The sequence below is a fragment of the Ranitomeya imitator genome, chromosome 3 (genome assembly GCF_032444005.1).
Source record: "Ranitomeya imitator isolate aRanImi1 chromosome 3, aRanImi1.pri, whole genome shotgun sequence".
Lineage (NCBI taxonomy): Eukaryota > Metazoa > Chordata > Amphibia > Anura > Dendrobatidae > Ranitomeya > Ranitomeya imitator.
This window is the reverse complement of record NC_091284.1, coordinates 524,679,751-524,697,410: the sequence shown is the minus strand read 5'-3', so window position 1 is coordinate 524,697,410 and position 17,660 is coordinate 524,679,751. Positions and strand designations below refer to the sequence as shown.

The window sequence follows — 17,660 nt, the reverse complement described above, 5'->3', positions numbered from 1 at the left end:
GCCCTCTATCACCCCTCCTCTTTGACTTGGAGACTGAATCGTTGGCATGCTAACTGAGGGAATCAAGGGCTTTAAGGGACTTGAATATGTAGAATAGAGGAACGGGTAAGCCTGTACATCTGCAACATGTTGCTTTTTATAGCTACAAGCCTACAACCTGCAGTAACCACCGATTGACCAAACCGCTGCACGGCCAGCTCTACCCTCACCTACTGTATCCTCACCCATCCCTTGTAGATTGTGAGCCCTCGCGGGCAGGGTCCTCTCTCCTCCTGTACCAGTTGTGACTTGTATTTTTCAAGATTATTGTACTTGTTTTATTATGTATACCCCTCCTCACATGTAAAGCGCCATGGAATAAATGGCGCTATAATAATAAATAATAATAATAATAATAATAGCTAATGTGATGACCTCAATAGGTCCAGTAATGGACAAACTAGTGTACTTTGGTCCATGGTCAGGCTAGTCGATCAATTGGGATAAATCTGTTTTAATGCCAATGGATTCTTTGCTCGCTTCTCAAATATTAAGGCAGTTCCAAATACAGAGAGTTGGGTGTCAATTAGCACTAGGCCAAAAAATATATTGCACTCAATATAGGCCTTTATTGAATCGATTCAGAATAAAAGCAAACACCTGGTCTAGACTCCCATTATCGGTAGAGGAAATCTTGTTAAAATTATTTTAATGGCCCAATTACTTTATGTCCTTACGTCTACATCCATGCAAATTTCAACAGCTGCAGTCTGTCCTTAGTGTTTAAAAGTGGAAAGACCAAACCTTTTAAAATTATTTTTCAGAATTAAGTTCACTAAATACAAATATTTTAAAAAAAATTTTTTCAATTGTTTACAATTTTTTATTGCACCTTCCTCTTAAATAAATTAAAGATTTGATTAAAAAATATATCTTCAGTATAGCTTAGTTATTACATTGGAGAAATAAAAAGGAAAAAAAAAAAAAAAATCAGAAGACATGCAGTACATATTTAGCCTTTTAATATTTTCAGACACATACAAAAGACAATAGTTGAGCTCATGTTAGACAATTCATTTAAAAAAGCAAATGCACCAATTTATGTACTTTGCAGGTATTCGTAAAACAGCCAATGTGACATCTGTAGTGCCGATTAGTGAGTTCATGGTGAAATTGGAATAGGTTGTATGCTCATTACAAAAGATTTCATACTTTAGCTAAAATAAATATACTAAAATGTAATTCATATTCTTTATGCTAAAAGTGCACTGAGGACTGATATGAAGGAAGAGCAAAAATTCATTACTTATTTGAACCTTGAAACTAAAAATTCACATGTCCCAGTAGAATCCAATCTCTCACTTAGCATTTACTAAGGGGTAACGGGAAAACAATAGTCATTTTAATGACATGCTGGAAGCTCCAACATTTATGTGAAGAAAGTATTAATCACTGTAAAATAAATAGTTATGCAGCTTTCTAATAAATTGGCTTTTCAATTTCTTACCATTTTTATGATCTCTGCTTCCGCTCAGTGCGTGGAAACATTTATATTCATTATTCAAAGACTGAAAATATCCAATAGATACAAAGACTAAAAAGTTTCTATGTTAATGAGTATTTCCACAACTTCACTGTAAGCCAAGTCAATCAAAAAATGGTGAAGAAATAAAATAGAGAGAAAAGCCCCCATACATGTTGGATAACTTGGTTTGGCCGATGGATCAGCTGGCAGCTATTTCCCCAGATCCTCCCATACACAGGCTTGCTTTATCCTCTATGAGAGCGCCGCTGTCAGATATCCCTGGAGGCGGCTTAGTTCTTCGAGAACAAATGGATCTACAATCCAAAAATACTGGATCCTTAGCTCCTCTGACTGTATCCTGTCACAGAGTGTCGGTCAAAACCCGTTAATATTAGATGTTAATCTAAGGTGTATGGGGGGGCCTAATGAGGACAGAGGACCCCTTTATAATACAATTCTACACCAGAAGCATTACCAAAGCCATACCACTATAACTTTTAAAGGATTTATATAAATTATAGATTACTTAGTAAACTTTGTACTGTATCATAAAACCATTAAGAAGTACAGATTTCATTATTAGGATTTAATTAAAAAAAAAAAAAGTTACAGTTTGGCATGACTATCCTTCCCTGTGATGTTATGGACTTGCTCTTCATAGAGATGGTAAGATACAGCAATGTCACTAAAGGCTGAGGTTCACAGTCTCGGTGTTGAGTTTGCCGCTGCTCAGGCTGTGTATCATGGCAATCATGTGGGAATGTTTGCTCAGCTCTTCTTGTTGAGATTTCAGAATTGCTTCTTTTTCCTCCAAACGGGTTTCTAGCTGAGTCTTCTGAACTTCTAGTGAAGATGCCTGTATTGTAATGACAATACGCAACATACAAAGTTAAAAGATTATATAATTTTTTTTATTATAGCGCCATTTATAAGAAAAAAGTATTAACAAAAAATGCTCTTTCCGTAATATTTTAAGCCAGTTGCATAATAAATTAAAAGAGTTGACCTCTTTATAATAAGAAAAAAATATAATACATTAAACTGTTAGGGTATGTTCACACGTTCCTGATTTCCATCCTTTTTTTTTCAGGACTGTTTTTTAAAAAACTGCAGCTCTTTGCAGAAAACGCAGGTCCTTTTTTGATGCGTTTTTTTATCCTTTTTTTTATGCAGTTTTCTATGCAGAGTCTGTGTGTTTTCTAGGAAGTTTTTTAGGGTTAAAATGGCTGAAAATACCCTAACCCTACCCCTACCCCTAACCCTATTCTAACCTTAGTGGAAAAAAAAAAAAAATTCTTAATTTTTCTTTATTGTCCCTACCTATGGGAGTGACAAAGGGGGGGGGGGGGGGTGTCATTTACTATTTTTTCTTATTTTGATCACTGAGATATAATCTATCTCAGTGATCAAAATGCACTTTGGAACGAATCTGCCGGCCGGCAGATTCGGCGGGCGCACTGCGCATGCGCCCGCCATTTTGCAAGATGGCGGCGCCCAGGGAGAAGACGGCCGGACGGACACCGGGTAAGTATAAGGGGGGGGAGATTAGGGCACGGGGGGGCATCGGAGCACTGGGGGGGGGGGGGGCATCGGAGCACGGGGTGGTGGGATTGGAGCACGGGGGGGCGGGATCGGAGCACGGGGGGGCAGCCACACTCCGCCCACGCACTTCCGCCCGCTTCCCCGCACTTCCTGCTGCAGCGGTTCTGCACCACAAACCGCAGTAAAACCCGCAGATATTTTTTTCATCTGCGGGTTTTACTGCGGGTTTGACCTCACAATGGTGGTCAATGGGTGCAGAACCGCTGCGGCTCCGAAAAAAGAAGTGACATGGTACTTCTTTTTTCCCGCAGCTATTCAGCGCGGCTTTTTTATTTTATTTTCCGCATTGTGGGCACAGCAGTTCCTGTTTTCCATAGGGTACAATGTAATGTACCCTGCATGGAAAACAGCTGCGGACCCGCAGCGGGAAAATCGCGGCAATTCCGCATGAAAAAAAGGATCGTGTGAACATGGCCTTAGGCTGTGCTGACAAAAAGCATTAAAGAGAACCTGACAGCTGATACGTACTGCCCGATCAACAGATGGCATCTGATAAAGGCGGTATGATTTCAGTCATGTAAACACACTTTATAAGCCGGTTGGTGAGCAAGCTGCACAGGTGAATAGTCAACGGGTATGTGGACACGTAGGGCAAAAACACTGCGTTTTTCCTGCGGATTTATCGCAGTTTTTCACCTGCGGTTTTCTATTATGGAGGTGTTAAACAGCTGCGGATTACGCACAAAGAAGTGACATGCTGCGGAATGTAAACCGCTGCGTTTCAACGCATTTTTTTCTGCAGCATGGGCACAGCGTTTTCGGTTTCCCATAGGTTTACATTGTAATATAAACTCATGGGAAACTGCTGCGGACCCGCAGCTGCGGATCCGCAGCAAAATCCACATCGTGTGCACAGAGCCAAAAAGGCCAGTCCCTGGTGACCTCTCCCTGTCTGTTGCTAATGACTGACACGTCCCTCTATATACATGCATGCAAGGAAAAACCTGCTACTCCAAGGAAGCAGGCGGGAAGAGGGCACCAGGAACTGGCCTTTCAGACTGACCACCTGTGCAGCTCGGTCCTGGCAGCTTTTAAAAGTGAAGCTAATGCATTATGCCCAATCCGTGGGCAGCATGTAATAGACACTGGATGTATTATCTCAGCCGGCGAAGTTTAACTCTGCAACAATGCAGCATTTCAGAGGAAAACACTTTTCATAGCTGATGGGGACCGAGCCTGTACTCTAATGAGGCAGAGTGAACTTGCGCTCTGCCGTGCACTTTTTTTTAGAAAGTCCCTTATCTCCCTATACACACGAGGAAAAAGTTCCCTCCCCACAATAGGCTAACACTCATACATACAGGTCCTTCTCAAAAAATTAGCATATAGTGTTAAATTTCATTATTTACCATAATGTAATGATTACAATTAAACTTTCATATATTATAGATTCATTATCACCAACTGAAATTTGTCAGGTCTTTTATTGTTTTAATACTGATGATTTTGGCATACAACTCCTGATAACCCAAAAAACCTGTCTCAATAAATTAGCATATCAAGAAAAGGTTCTCTAAACGACCTATTACCCTAATCTTCTGAATCAACTAATTAACTCTAACCACATGCAAAAGATACCTGAGTCTTTTATAAACTCCCTGCCTGGTTCATTACTCAAAACCCCCATCATGGGTAAGACTAGCGACCTGACAGATGTCAAGAAGGCCATCATTGACACCTTCAAGCAAGAGGGTAAGACCCAGAAAGAAATTTCTCAACAAATAGGCTGTTCCCAGAGTGCTGTATCAAGACACCTCAATGGTAAGTCTGTTGGAAGGAAACAATGTGGCAGAAAACGCTGTACAATGAGAAGAGGAGACCGGACCCTGAGGAAGATTGTGGAGAAGGACCGATTCCAGACCTTGGGGAACCTGAGGAAGCAGTGGACTGAGTCTGGTGTGGAAACATCCAGAGCCACCGTGCACAGGCGTGTGCAGGAAATGGGCTACAGGTGCCGCATTCCCCAGGTAAAGCCACTTTTGAACCATAAACAGCGGCAGAGGCGCCTGACCTGGGCTACAGAGAAGCAGCACTGGACTGTTGCTAAGTGGTCCCAAGTACTTTTTTCTGATGAAAGCAAATTTTGCATGTCATTCGGAAATCAAGGTGCCAGAGTCTGGAGGAAGACTGGGGAGAAGGAAATGCCAAAATGCCTGAAGTCCAGTGTCAAGTACCCACAGTCAGTGATGGTGTGGGGTGCCATGTCAGCTGCTGGTGTTGGTCCACTGTGTTTCATCAAGGGCAGGGTCAATGCAGCTAGCTATCAGGAGATTTTGGAGCACTTCATGCTTCCATCGGCTGAAATGCTTTATGGAGATGAAGATTTCATTTTTCAGCACGACCTGGCACCTGCTCACAGTGCCAAAACCACTGGTAAATGGTTTACTGACCATGGTATTACTGTGCTCAATTGGCCTGCCAACTCTCCTGACCTGAACCCCATAGAGAATCTGTGGGATATTGTGAAGAGAAAGTTGAGAGACGCAAGACCCAACACTCTGGATGAGCTTAAGGCCGCTATTGAAGCATCCTGGGCCTCCATAACATCTCAGCAGTGTCACAGGCTGATTGCCTCCATGCCACGCCGCATTGAAGCAGTCATTTCTGCCAAAGGATTCCCGACCAAGTATTGAGTGCATAACTGAACATTATTATTTGATGGTTTTTTTGTTTGTTATTAAAAAACACTTTTATTTGATTGGATGGGTAAAATATGCTAATTTATTGAGACAGGTTTTTTGGGTTATCAGGAGTTGTATGCCAAAATCATCAGTATTAAAACAATAAAAGACCTGACAAATTTCAGTTGGTGGATAATGAATCTATAATATATGAAAGTTTAATTGTAATCATTACATTATGGTAAATAATGAAATTTAACACTATATGCTAATTTGTTGAGAAGGACCTGTACATACACACACGGGACAAACGTTCATTCCCCACACACATATGAGGCAAACGTTCATTTCTCCATTTCCCTTTCCACGCACAAGGTAAAAGTTCATACCCCCCTCACATAAGAATGTTAGTTCCGTTTTCTTACATGAGGCAAATGTTCTCTCCCCCTCCTACACACATACGGCAAACGTTCACTCCTCCCCACACAAGAGGCACTCACACACACACGGCAAATGTTCATTCTTCCTCACACACGGGTCAAACGTTCATTCCCCAACATCACACACAGCAAACGTTCATTCCTTGCTCCCCCTCCCCACACGTTTATTCCTCTCCCCTCATGCACACACGAGGCAAACATTTATTCCCCCGATTAACTAAGGGTACCGTCACACAGTGGCATTTTGATCGCTACAACGGCACGATTCGTGACGTTCCAGCGATATATCCGTGATGTTCCAGCGATCTCGCAGTGTCTGACACGCTCCTGCGATCAGGGACCCCGCTGAGAATCGTACGTCGTAGCAGATCGTTTGAAACTTTCTTTCGTCGTCTAGTGTCCCGCTGTGGCGGCATGATCGCATGGTGTAACAAAGGTGTGCACGATATTGTATACGATGTGCGCATAGTAACCAACAGCTTCTACATCGCACATACGTCACGAAATTATCGCTCCAGCGTCGTACATTGCAAAGTGTGACAGCAGTCTACGACGCTGGAGCGATATTGTTACAATGCTGGAGCGTCACGGATCGTGTAGTCGTAGCGATCAAAATGCCACTGTGTGACGGTACCCTAAGTCTTTGTAAGCTATTCCCGGTGTATCAATCTAGAATGTCCACAATTTCTTGAATTTTGCAATGCCACCTTGTTTTGCATACAATCCCTTTTCCACAACAGCCAGTTTATCTTACCAATAAATTCTCATTCAGTCAGACCCTTTTTATCTAATCAGTGTTGTGCTAACAGCATCTTTGCCATATAAAGCATTCTTGGGACTTCATTTGTTCCAGGCTTGTCAGTCTCAAGGACCTCAACATAACCCAGAATACACTCCAGAGTCGTCAGGGAACCATTTACAAAATAGACATTAATTTTGTCTATTACTCCTATCCGTTCCAGGTACGGACACGTTCACAACATGTGGAGCAGACCCATAGATTACGATTTGCAGCCAGTATAAGGCGAGTCACCCCTAATCCCTAGATCATAAACTCAGGTGATCTATATACCCAGGGAAGTACAGATGTCACAATCTATCACATAGCCTATTCAGTGAGAAGAGGGGAACCCTCAAATCTCACTCCATTGTCCCACTTCAATGGGCCCTATGTCCCCTTCCTATTTTTCTGTACTTTGTATTTTGAGAACACTAAATCCAACAGTGACCAGTATTGTTTGTATGAGTATAACTACCCCTGAATTAGTTATGCTGAATATGTGATGTATTATACTAAGAGTTCATATGCTTTCAATGGCCGAAGTAGAGAAGCTGTGATGATGACTGTTAGCAGCTTCACTCTCCTGATAAGAAAAGGATAGAGCACCGAAATTGCAACACACCAATCCTACATTCCCCCGACATCATCTGCTTGAGAAAGTGGCCGGACCACAGAATGTATCAGATCCTGTGTGATGATACCACTGCTTCTTGCGAGTGCTAATGAACTAGCCATCTCCACCTTTCTCGACCACTTCACCACCTGGCTACTTCATTTCCTCTCTGCTGACATCCCCACAATCATCATGGTTGACTTCAACATCCCCATTGACACTTCCACCTCAGCTGCCTCTAAACTTTTATCACCCACTGCCTCATTTGGCCTCACTCAATGGTCCTCGGAGGCCACTCACAAAGATGGCCACACGCTGGACCTCATCTTCACCCACCTCTGTTCCCTTACTAATCTCACTAACTCTCCCCTCCCCCTGTCTGACCACAAACTACTGACATTCTCTTCCCTCTCCTCTCCTAGTGTGCAACCCCCACTCCACAAACTCACTCACCCTCTCAGAAATCTCAAACACCTCAACTTACAATCACTCTCTGAGTACCTTCTCCCTCTTACATACATAGCATCCCTTCATGACACAGATGCTGCTCCCACTTTTTATAACACCACAATAACAGCAACACTCGATTCGGCCGCCCACCTCATGCATAGCAAAACTCGTACAATCAAGAGACAGCGCTGGCTGACCAGCCTGACCAAAGAACTGAGACGGGCCTCCAGGATCGCTGAGCGGAGATGGAAGCGATCCCACTCTGCCGACCACTTCACTGCATACAAGCAGTCCCTCGCCAGCTTCAAGTCCACGCTCACTGCCGCAAAACAAACTTACTTCTCATCTCTCACATCCTCTCTGTTTCACAACCCTAAATAGCTTTTCAACACTTTCAATTCTCTACTCTGTCCCCCAGCACCTCCTCCCTCCCCTCTCATTTCTGCTGAAGACTTTGCCTCTTTCTTAAGGGTATGTTTCCACGTGCAGGAAACGCTGCGTCTGATGCTGCATAGAGCCGCAGCGTCAGACACGCAGCGTCCAGATGTTACAGCATAGTGGAGGGGATTTAATGAAATCCTGTCTCCACTATGCGTGGTAACACGCACGCGGCGGCCCTGCGACTCCGGACATGCTGCGCGTCTTTTCAGATCGCAGCATGTCCGTATATCTTGCAGCGACGCTGCGTCGCCGCAAGATATAGCACAGGGCCCTATGCGATGGGTGCGATGATGCCGGATGTGTGCTGTGAACACATCCGGCATCATCGCGTCCCAGAAGGGGGCGGGGCTTAGCGCAGAGCGGCAAAGCCGCTCCGACGATACCGCCAGCCATCCTGAAAGTGGACACATACCCTAAAACAGAAGATCGATACGATCAGAGAAAGCTTCGGCCCACAGCGCCAATGCCCCTCTTAGCTGCTCAACCCTGTTCCCTCAAAACCAGCTTCTCCACAATCACAGAAGATCAGCTCTCCGCCCTCCCGTCAAGATCATACCTCACCACTTGCATGTTTGACCCGCTACCGTCCCACCTCATCCCTAACCTTGCCACGGTCTTCATCCCAACCCTAATGCACCTCTTCAACCTCTCACTCACAACAGGTGTCTTCCCCTCATCCTTCAAGCATGCCAAGATCACACCCACCCTCAAAAAGCCCTCCCTCGACCCATCCTCTGTGTCTCGCCATCACCCAATATCTTTTCTCCCTTACGCCTCCAAATTACTGGAACAACACTTCCATCTTGAACTGTCCTCCCACCTCTCCTCCTGCTCCCTCTTTGACCGGTTACAATCTAGTTTCCGACCCCATCACTCAACTGAAAGTGCCCTAACTAAAAAGTCACCAATGACCTACTAACTGCCAAGAGCAAGCAACACTACTGTCCTCCTTCTCTTAGACCTGTCTTCTGCCTTTGACACTGTGGACCACTCCCTTCTGCTACAGATCCTCTCATCTCTTGGCTTCACAGACTTGGCCCTATCCTGGATCTCGTCATATCTGACAGACCGAACATTCAGTGTCTCCCATCCCACACCACCTCCTCACTTCGCCCCTTGTCTGTTGGTGTTCCTCAAGGCTCTGTTCTAGGACCCCTACTCTTCATCTACACCTTTGGCCTGGGACAGCTCATAGAATCCCATGGTATGCAGTACCATCTCTGCACCGACTACACGCAGATCTACCTATCTGGACCTGACCTCACCTTCTTACTTACTAAAATCCCACACTGTCTGTCTGCTGTCTCAGCCTTCTTTTCTGCTCGCTTTCTAAAACTGAACATGGACAAAACAGAATTCATCATCTTTCCCCCATCTCACTCTACCCCTCCACCAGACCTATCCATCAATCTTAACGGCTGCTCACTTTCCCCAGTCCCACACACCCGGTGCCTCGTGGTGATCCTCGACTCTGCCCTCTCTTTCAAGCCACATATTTAAGCCCTTGCCTCCTCCTGCAGTCTTAAACTCAAAAATATTTCCTGGATCCGCGCATTGACCGCGACACCACAAAAACACTAGTGCATGCCCTTATCTCCTGCCTTGACTGCTGCAACCTCCTACTCTCTGGCCTCCCCTCTAGCACTCTGGCACCACTCCAATCCATCCTACATTCTGCTGCCCGACTAATCTACCTGTCCCCGCTATTCCCCAGCCTCTCCCCTATGCCAAGCCCTTCGCTGGCTTCCTATCACCCAGAGACTCCAGTTTAAAACCCTTGCAATGACATACAAAGCCATCCACTACCTGTCTCCTCCATACATCTGTGACATGGTCTACCGGTACTTACCTACATGCAACCTCCGATCCTCTCAAGATCTCCTTTACTCCCCTCATCTCTTCTTCCCACAACCGCATCCAAGACTTCTCCCGTGCTTCCCCCATACTCTGGAACTCTCAACCCCAACACATCAGACTTTCCACCTACCATAGAAATCTTTAAAAAGAACCTGAAGACTCACCTCTTCCGACAAACCTACAATCTGCAGTGATCCTCAACCTACTGAACCGCCGCACAACCAGCTCTACCCTCTCCTAGTGTATCCTCACCCATCCCCTGCAGACTGAGCCCTCATGGGCAGGGTCCTCCTTCCTTATGTACCTGTGTGCCTTGTTTTTTGCTCATGTTTAATGTATTTGTCTATATTTGCCCCCTTTTCACATGTAAAGCGCCATGGAATAAGTGGCGCTATAAAATGTATAATAACAATAATAATAATAATGATAATAAAGTGAGAAGGTTCGGAATTTTAGACTTAGGTCATTACTACCTCCAAAACTGTGGTGAAAATAGGTTACCTGTGACAAAGGCATAAGATACTTCATTATGAACTCATACATTTCAGTAAAGTGTCTTATGTACAAGAACAGAAAACATGCTTTGACAATTTACACGATAATATTGCTCTATTACAGGGATCAGGAGATCCCGGTGTACACACAATTGATATCCAGTGCTAAATTGAATCCCTTTGCATTTTTGGAGAGTAGGGAGGCTCCTATACAACATCAGATGGTCAGCTGTTCTTGGAAAAAATTGATGGGTTCGGGTGACTTTCATTCAATGTGTGGAGATCTTTACTATAAAGTGTTACCCCAATCAGTCATTACGAATCAATAATCTCGTTAGGAAAAGTCACTGTTACTTAGGATTATAATTCTGGAGAAGAACACTGGCATTGAACTTTAGCAATGGAAAAACCCCTTGCTATACAAAGGTATATTTTCTTAGTCATCACAAAAATAAACATCTCACCTTAATACTCAATTCTTTTCTTGCTTGTTCAGTTTTACTTAGTTCTTTGCGAAGAATATCAATAGTTTCCTCCATATCTTCTTTTTCCTTTTGTTTCACTTTAACTTTTTCCTCTAAGCCCTTCACTTTCTTTTGCAAATCTGTAACAATGAGATAATGAATATTACATATGGACACTTGGATTATTGTGGGAGCTGTAGCTTGCATATTTGTAAGTGAAATACTTTAATAGTATCATCAGGGGTTGCCTAAAGCAGCCGCTACTACTAATGTGCTAGCACGCCATTTTGCCTGCATTCAAGGGCAAAACAGTGGATAGTAACCAATTAGAGATAGTAGCACCATTAAGCTGCTGTCCCCAGCGGTGGACAACTCCTTCAACCCCTTCCAAACATATGATGTATTGGGCACATTACACCGTATTTTGCAGTCACTTGCCAACATATAATGTACCGTAACTGTACGATATGCTGATTTTGCAGGAACATAAGCTGTGCCTGCATGATCAACACCAGGAGCTTCACTTAAAGGGACACTGTCACCTGAATTTGGAGGGAACAATCTTCAGCCATGGAGGCGGGGTTTTTGATTCACCCTTTCCTTACCCGCTGGCTGCAATATTGGATTGAAGTTAATTCTCTGTCCTCCATAGTACACGCCTGCGCAAGGCAAGATTGCCTTGTACAGGCATGTACTACGGAGGACAGAGAATGAACTTCAATCCAATATTGCAGCCAGCGGGTAAGGAAAGGGTGAATCAAAAACCCCAAAACCCCGCCTCCATGGCTGAAGATTGTTCCCTCCAAATTCAGGTGGCAGTGTCCCTTTAAGTTATAGCCGAGCTCTGGCTGCCTTAGCCAGGGGCAGTGTGAACACTACAGCTGGCTGTTTATCCATCAAAAAGTACAAGGTTAGGGGAGGGAGGATGCTCCCTCCACTATACTAATAAATATATATATATATATATATATATATATATATATATATAAATTTTTTCTTTTTTTTTACAGAGAAAAGCTTAGTTTGTGATAGAAAATCATCTAATCACTTATACCCAACAAGGAACGGCGTAAAAGATAATTAAAACCAATTCCAAACCTACTTTTGATTTAGTTATTCTGCCTGTCAAAGATCGCAGTAAGGCTCGGCTCACGTTTATACTGCGCTCTACCATTGAGCGCTTACACCGGATTCAGATGGAAGATTTCCTATAATGAGGCAGATGGAGGCAATGTGGACGTCGTGTGGCCTGTGATCTGGTGGTGTCCGTCGTTTTAAGAGTGCATAAAAGCCCAATTAACCAGTTTTGTGCACCTCTAAAAAGACAGATACCGCTGAAAAGAGGCCAGAGTCTCACAGTGCAGAGCGAATTAACCGCAGTTCAAATTCACAGCAGTGAAATTCTCCCGGTGAACTCACCTCTGCACCATGAGACTTTCTCACTGTGCTAGCAGTGATCTCACTGAAGGGAGGTCACAACAGTTCATTGGCTCGGCTGAGAACACCGCCTCAGTGACCGGCAGTAACTTCGACGATGTTACTGCTGGTCACTAATGCTGCGCTTGCAACAGCTCATTTCCCAGTGCTTCTCAGCCTGGATGGTCGCATCTTGGCACTGTCCAGGTTGAAAACCATTTGTTCCCCAGACATGCATTACGGCGTGGGACAGAAAGATGGACAGCTGAGGCATATTGTTGTTTTTCATTTCTGTTTTATTACAGAAGACGAGGGCTTCAGTGGAATGGGTGTTAGGCGAGCAGAACTGTGTTTGTTATGTTTAACCCCTTAGTGACAGAGCCAATTTGGTACTTAATGACCAGGCCAATTTTTGCAATTCTGACCACTGTCACTTTATGAGGTTATAACTCTGGAATGCTTCAAGGGATCCCGCTGATTCTGAGATTGTTTTTTCGTGACATATTGTACTTCATGTTAGTGGTAACATTTCTTCGATATTACTTGCGATTATTTATGAAAAAAACGGAAATATGGCGAAAATTTTTAAAATTTTGCAATTTTCAAACTTTGTATTTTTATGCCCTTAAATCAGAGAGATATGTCACAAAAATAGTTAATAAACAACATTTCCCACATGTCTACTTTACATCAGCACAATTTTGGAAACAAAATTTTTTTTTGTTAGGGAGTTATAAGGGTTAAAAGTTGACCAGCAATTTCTCATTTTTACAACACCATTTTTTTTTAGGGACCACATCACATTTGAAGTCATTTTGAGGGGTCTATATGATAGAAAATAATGAAGTGTGACACCATTCTAAAAACTACACCCCTCAAGGTTCTCAAAACCACATTCAAGAAGTTTATTAACCCTTTACGTGCTTCACAATGTGGAAGGAAAAAATGAACATTTAACTTTTTTTTGCAAACATCTTAATTCAGAACCATTTTTTTTATTTTCACAAGTGTAAAAACAGAAATGTAACCATAAATTTTGTTATGCAATTTCTCCTGAATACGCCAATACCCCATATGTGGGGGTAAACCACTTTTTGGGCGCACCGCAGAACTTAGAAGTGAAGGAGCGCCGTTTGACTTTTTCAATGCAGAATTGGCTGGAATTGAGATCGGACGCCATGTCACGTTTAGAGAGCCCCTGATGTGCCTAAACAGTGGAAACTCCCCACAAGTGACACCATTTTGGAAACTAGACCCCTTAAGGAACTTATCTAGATGTGTGGTGAGCACTTTGAACCCCCAAGTGCTTCACAGAAGTTTATAACGTAGAGCCGTGAAAATAAAAAATCGCTTTTGTTTACACAAAAATGATCTTTTCGCCCACAAATTCTTATTTTCACAAGGGTAACAGGAGAAATTAGACCACAAAAGTTGTTGTGCAATTTCTCCTGAGTACGCCGATACCCAATATGTGGGGGTAAACCACTGTTAGGGCGCACCGCAGAGCTTGGAAGAGAAGGAGTGCCGTTTTACTTTTTCAATGTAGAATTGGCTGGAATTGAGATTGGACGCCATGTCGCGTTTGGAGAGCCCCTGATGTGCCTAAACAGTGGAAACCCCCCACAAGTGACACCATTTTGGAAACTAGACACCTTAAGGAACTTATCTAGATGTGTGGTGAGAACCTTGAATGCCCAAGTGCTTCACAGAAGTTTATAATGCAGAGCCGTGAAAATAAAAAATATTTTTTTTTTCCACAAAAAAGATATTGTAGCCCCCAAGTTTTTATTTTCACAAGGGTAACAGGAGAAATTGGACTGCAATAGTTGTTGTCCAATTTATCCCGAGTACGCTGATGCGCCATATGTGGGGGTAAACCACTGTTTGGGCGCACGGCAGAGCTCGGAAGGGAAGGAGCGCCTTTTTGGAATGCAGACTTTGATAGAATGGTCTGTGGGCATTATGTTGCGATTGCAGAGCCCCTGATGTACCTAAACAGTGGAAACCCCCCAATTCTAGCTCCAACCCTAACCCCAACACACCCCTAACCCTAATCCCAACATGATCCATAATCCTAATCACTAACCCTAACCATAATCACAACCCTTACCCCAAAACAACCCTAATGTCAACCCTAACCATAACCCTAATCAAAACCCTAAATCCAACACACCCCTAATCCTAATCTCAACCCTAACCTCAAACCTAACCCTAATCCCAATACACCCCTAACCCTAATCCCAACCCTAACCTTAACCCTAATCCCAAACCTAACCCTAATCCCAAGCGTAACCCTAATGCCAACCCTAACCCTAATACCAACCCTAATCCAAACCCTAACCCTAATCCCAGCTCTTACCCTAACTTTAGCCCCAACCCTAACCCTAAGGCTACTTTCACACTTGCGTCGTTTGGCATTCCGTCGCAATCCGTCGTTTTGGACAAGAAACGGATCCTGCAAATGTGCCCGCAGGATGAGTTTTTTGCCCATAGACTTGTATTGCCGACGGATCGTGACGGATGGCCACACGTCGCGTCCGTCGTGCACTGGATCAGTTGTGTTTTGGCGGACCGTCAGCACAAAAAAAGTTCAATGAAACGTTTTTTTGTACGTCGCATCCGCCATTTCTGACCGCGCATGCGTGGCCGTAACTCCGCCCCCTCCTCCCCAGGACATAGATTGGGCAGCGGATGCGTTGAAAAACTACAGCTGCTGCCCACGTTGTGCACAATTTTCACAACGTGCGTTGGTATGTCGGGCCGACGCATTGCGACGGCCCCGTACCGACGTAAGTGTGAAAGAAGCCTAACCCTAAATTTAGCGCCAACCCTAACTCTAAATTTAGCCCCAACCCTAGCCCTAACCTAACCCTAGCCCTAACCCTACCCCTAATTTTAGCCCCAACTGCTGTTCTCCTGCCGGCCGGCAGATGGAGACAGATGGCGGGCGCACTGGGCATGCGTCCGCCATGTTCTTCTGCTGGCGGCCAGGAGGAGCAGCAAGAGGATCCAGGGACACAGGTGAGTATTGTAGGGTCCCCGAATCCCCCTATTTCTCTGTCCTCTGATGTGCGATCACATCAGAGGACAGAGAATTACACTTTACTTTTTTTTTTTGCGATCGCCGGTAAACAGTTAATTACCAGCGATCGCAAAACAGGGGTCGGTAAAACCGACCCCGATCATGCTCTTTGGGGTCTCGGCTGCCAAAGATTCTCTCGATGCCGGCCGGCGGGCGCACTGCGCATGCGCCCGCCATTTTGAAGATGGCGGCGCCCACCGGGAGACACGAGGAGCATCGGGGGAGCTAGGTGAGTATTGGGGGGCCACCTGGGACCCCTTTTCTCTGTCCTCCGATGTGCGATCACATCGGAGGACAGAGAAATTAAAAAGAGATTGCGTTTTTTTTTGCGATCGCCGGACCAGAGAAGAAGAGCGCCGGGGACAGACAGCGGTAGTTAAGTATGTAGCGGTTGTTTTTTTTACTTTAACGATGGTAACCAGGGTAAACATCAGGTTACTAAGCGCGGCCCTGCGCTTAGTAACCCGATGTTTACCCTGGTTACCGGGGACCTCGGGATCGTTGGTCGCTGGAGAGCTGTCTGTGTGACAGCTCTCCAGCGACCAAACAGCGACTCGGATCGTTGTCGGTATCGCTGCAGCGTCGCTAAAGTGTGACGGTACCTTTAGAAATGTTTTTGAGGTGCAGATAAGAGCGAGCCATTGACGTGGGGGGTGAATGAAAGCTTGGAATCAAGTATGACACCCAAGACAGCGGGCATGTTGCTGGGGAATAATGGTAGAACCACACACGGAAATGGCAATGTCGGGCATAGGTAGGTTAGTGGAGGGAGGAAACACAAGGAGTTCTGTTTTTGACAGGTTCAGCTTCAGGTAGAGTGAGGACATGATGCTGAAGACAGTGGTAAGACAATCACTGTTTTTTGTAATAATGTAGATGTGATGTCAGGAGTAGAGGTGTATAATTGGGTGTCATCAGCATAGAGATGGTACTGGAAATCAAATCTACTGATTGTCCAATAGGGGCAGTATACAAGGAGAAGAAGAGGGGGCCTAGGACTGATCCTTGAGGAACCCCAACAGTAAGGGGAAGATGAGAGGAGGAGGAGCCAGCAAAAGATATAGTGAAGGAGCGGTCAGAGAGGTAGGAGGACTAAGAGAGAAAGGTGTAATTGAGGCCGATGGAGCGGAGCATAGTGAGGAAGAGCTGATGATCCACAGTGTCAAATACTGCGGAGAGATCCAAGAGAATTAGCATGAAGTAGTGACCATTAGATTTAGCTGTTAGTAGATCATTAGAGACTTTAGTGAGGGCAGATTCAGTAGCGTGTAAAGAGCGGAAACCGAATTGAAGAGGGTCAAAAAGAGCGTGATCTGAGAGATAGTGGTTTAGACAGGAGTGGACCAAGTGTTCCAAGAGTTTAGAGATGAAGGGCAGATTAGAGACAGGTCTATAGTTAGCAGCAGTTTTGGTCAAGGGATATTTTTTTAAGTAATGGATGTACGATGGCATGTTTAACTGAGGAGGGAAAGTTACCGGAAGAGAGAGATAGGTTGAATATTTTTGTTAGGAGAGTGGTGACAGCAGTTGAAAGGGACTGGAGATGTGAGGGAATAGGGTCACTGGCGCAAGGAGTCTGATCACTTCTTTTTCCGTGACTGGTTCAAAGACAGAGAGTGAGCTAGATGTAGTGGGGATGGAGGACAGTGCATAGTATGAGGGGATTGGGAGAAAATTTCCTGTCGGATATGGTTAAATTTTTTCTTTGAAATAATTGGCCAGATTGTCAGCGCGGAGATCCGTGGTTGTGTCCTGCACTCTGGGATTGAGTAGAGAATGAAAAGTGTTGCATAGAGAAGGGGATGTAGAGTCTGACAGTGTGTACCTCAAAAGAAGGGAAGATAAGTGAGGGTACTTGGGTGGATAGCCTGAAAGGTACATTTGGGTGTTAAGAG

The 17,660-nt window shown here is 44.4% G+C and overlaps 1 protein-coding gene across 1 annotated transcript in view; it reads right to left on the bottom strand.

Moving 5' to 3' along the window:
* Positions 1-984: 984 nt before the first annotated feature.
* CIP2A (cellular inhibitor of PP2A) overlaps positions 985-17,660 on the bottom strand; it is a 152,341-nt gene continuing 135,665 nt past the window's right edge. Inside the window, exons 20-21 of the mRNA XM_069757758.1 lie at positions 11,268-11,407; positions 985-2,360 (exon numbers count right to left, since the gene is read on the bottom strand). Coding sequence (XP_069613859.1) covers positions 2,190-2,360; positions 11,268-11,407 — 311 coding nt within the window. The 3' untranslated portion in view covers positions 985-2,189. The remainder of the gene's footprint in view (positions 2,361-11,267; positions 11,408-17,660) is intronic.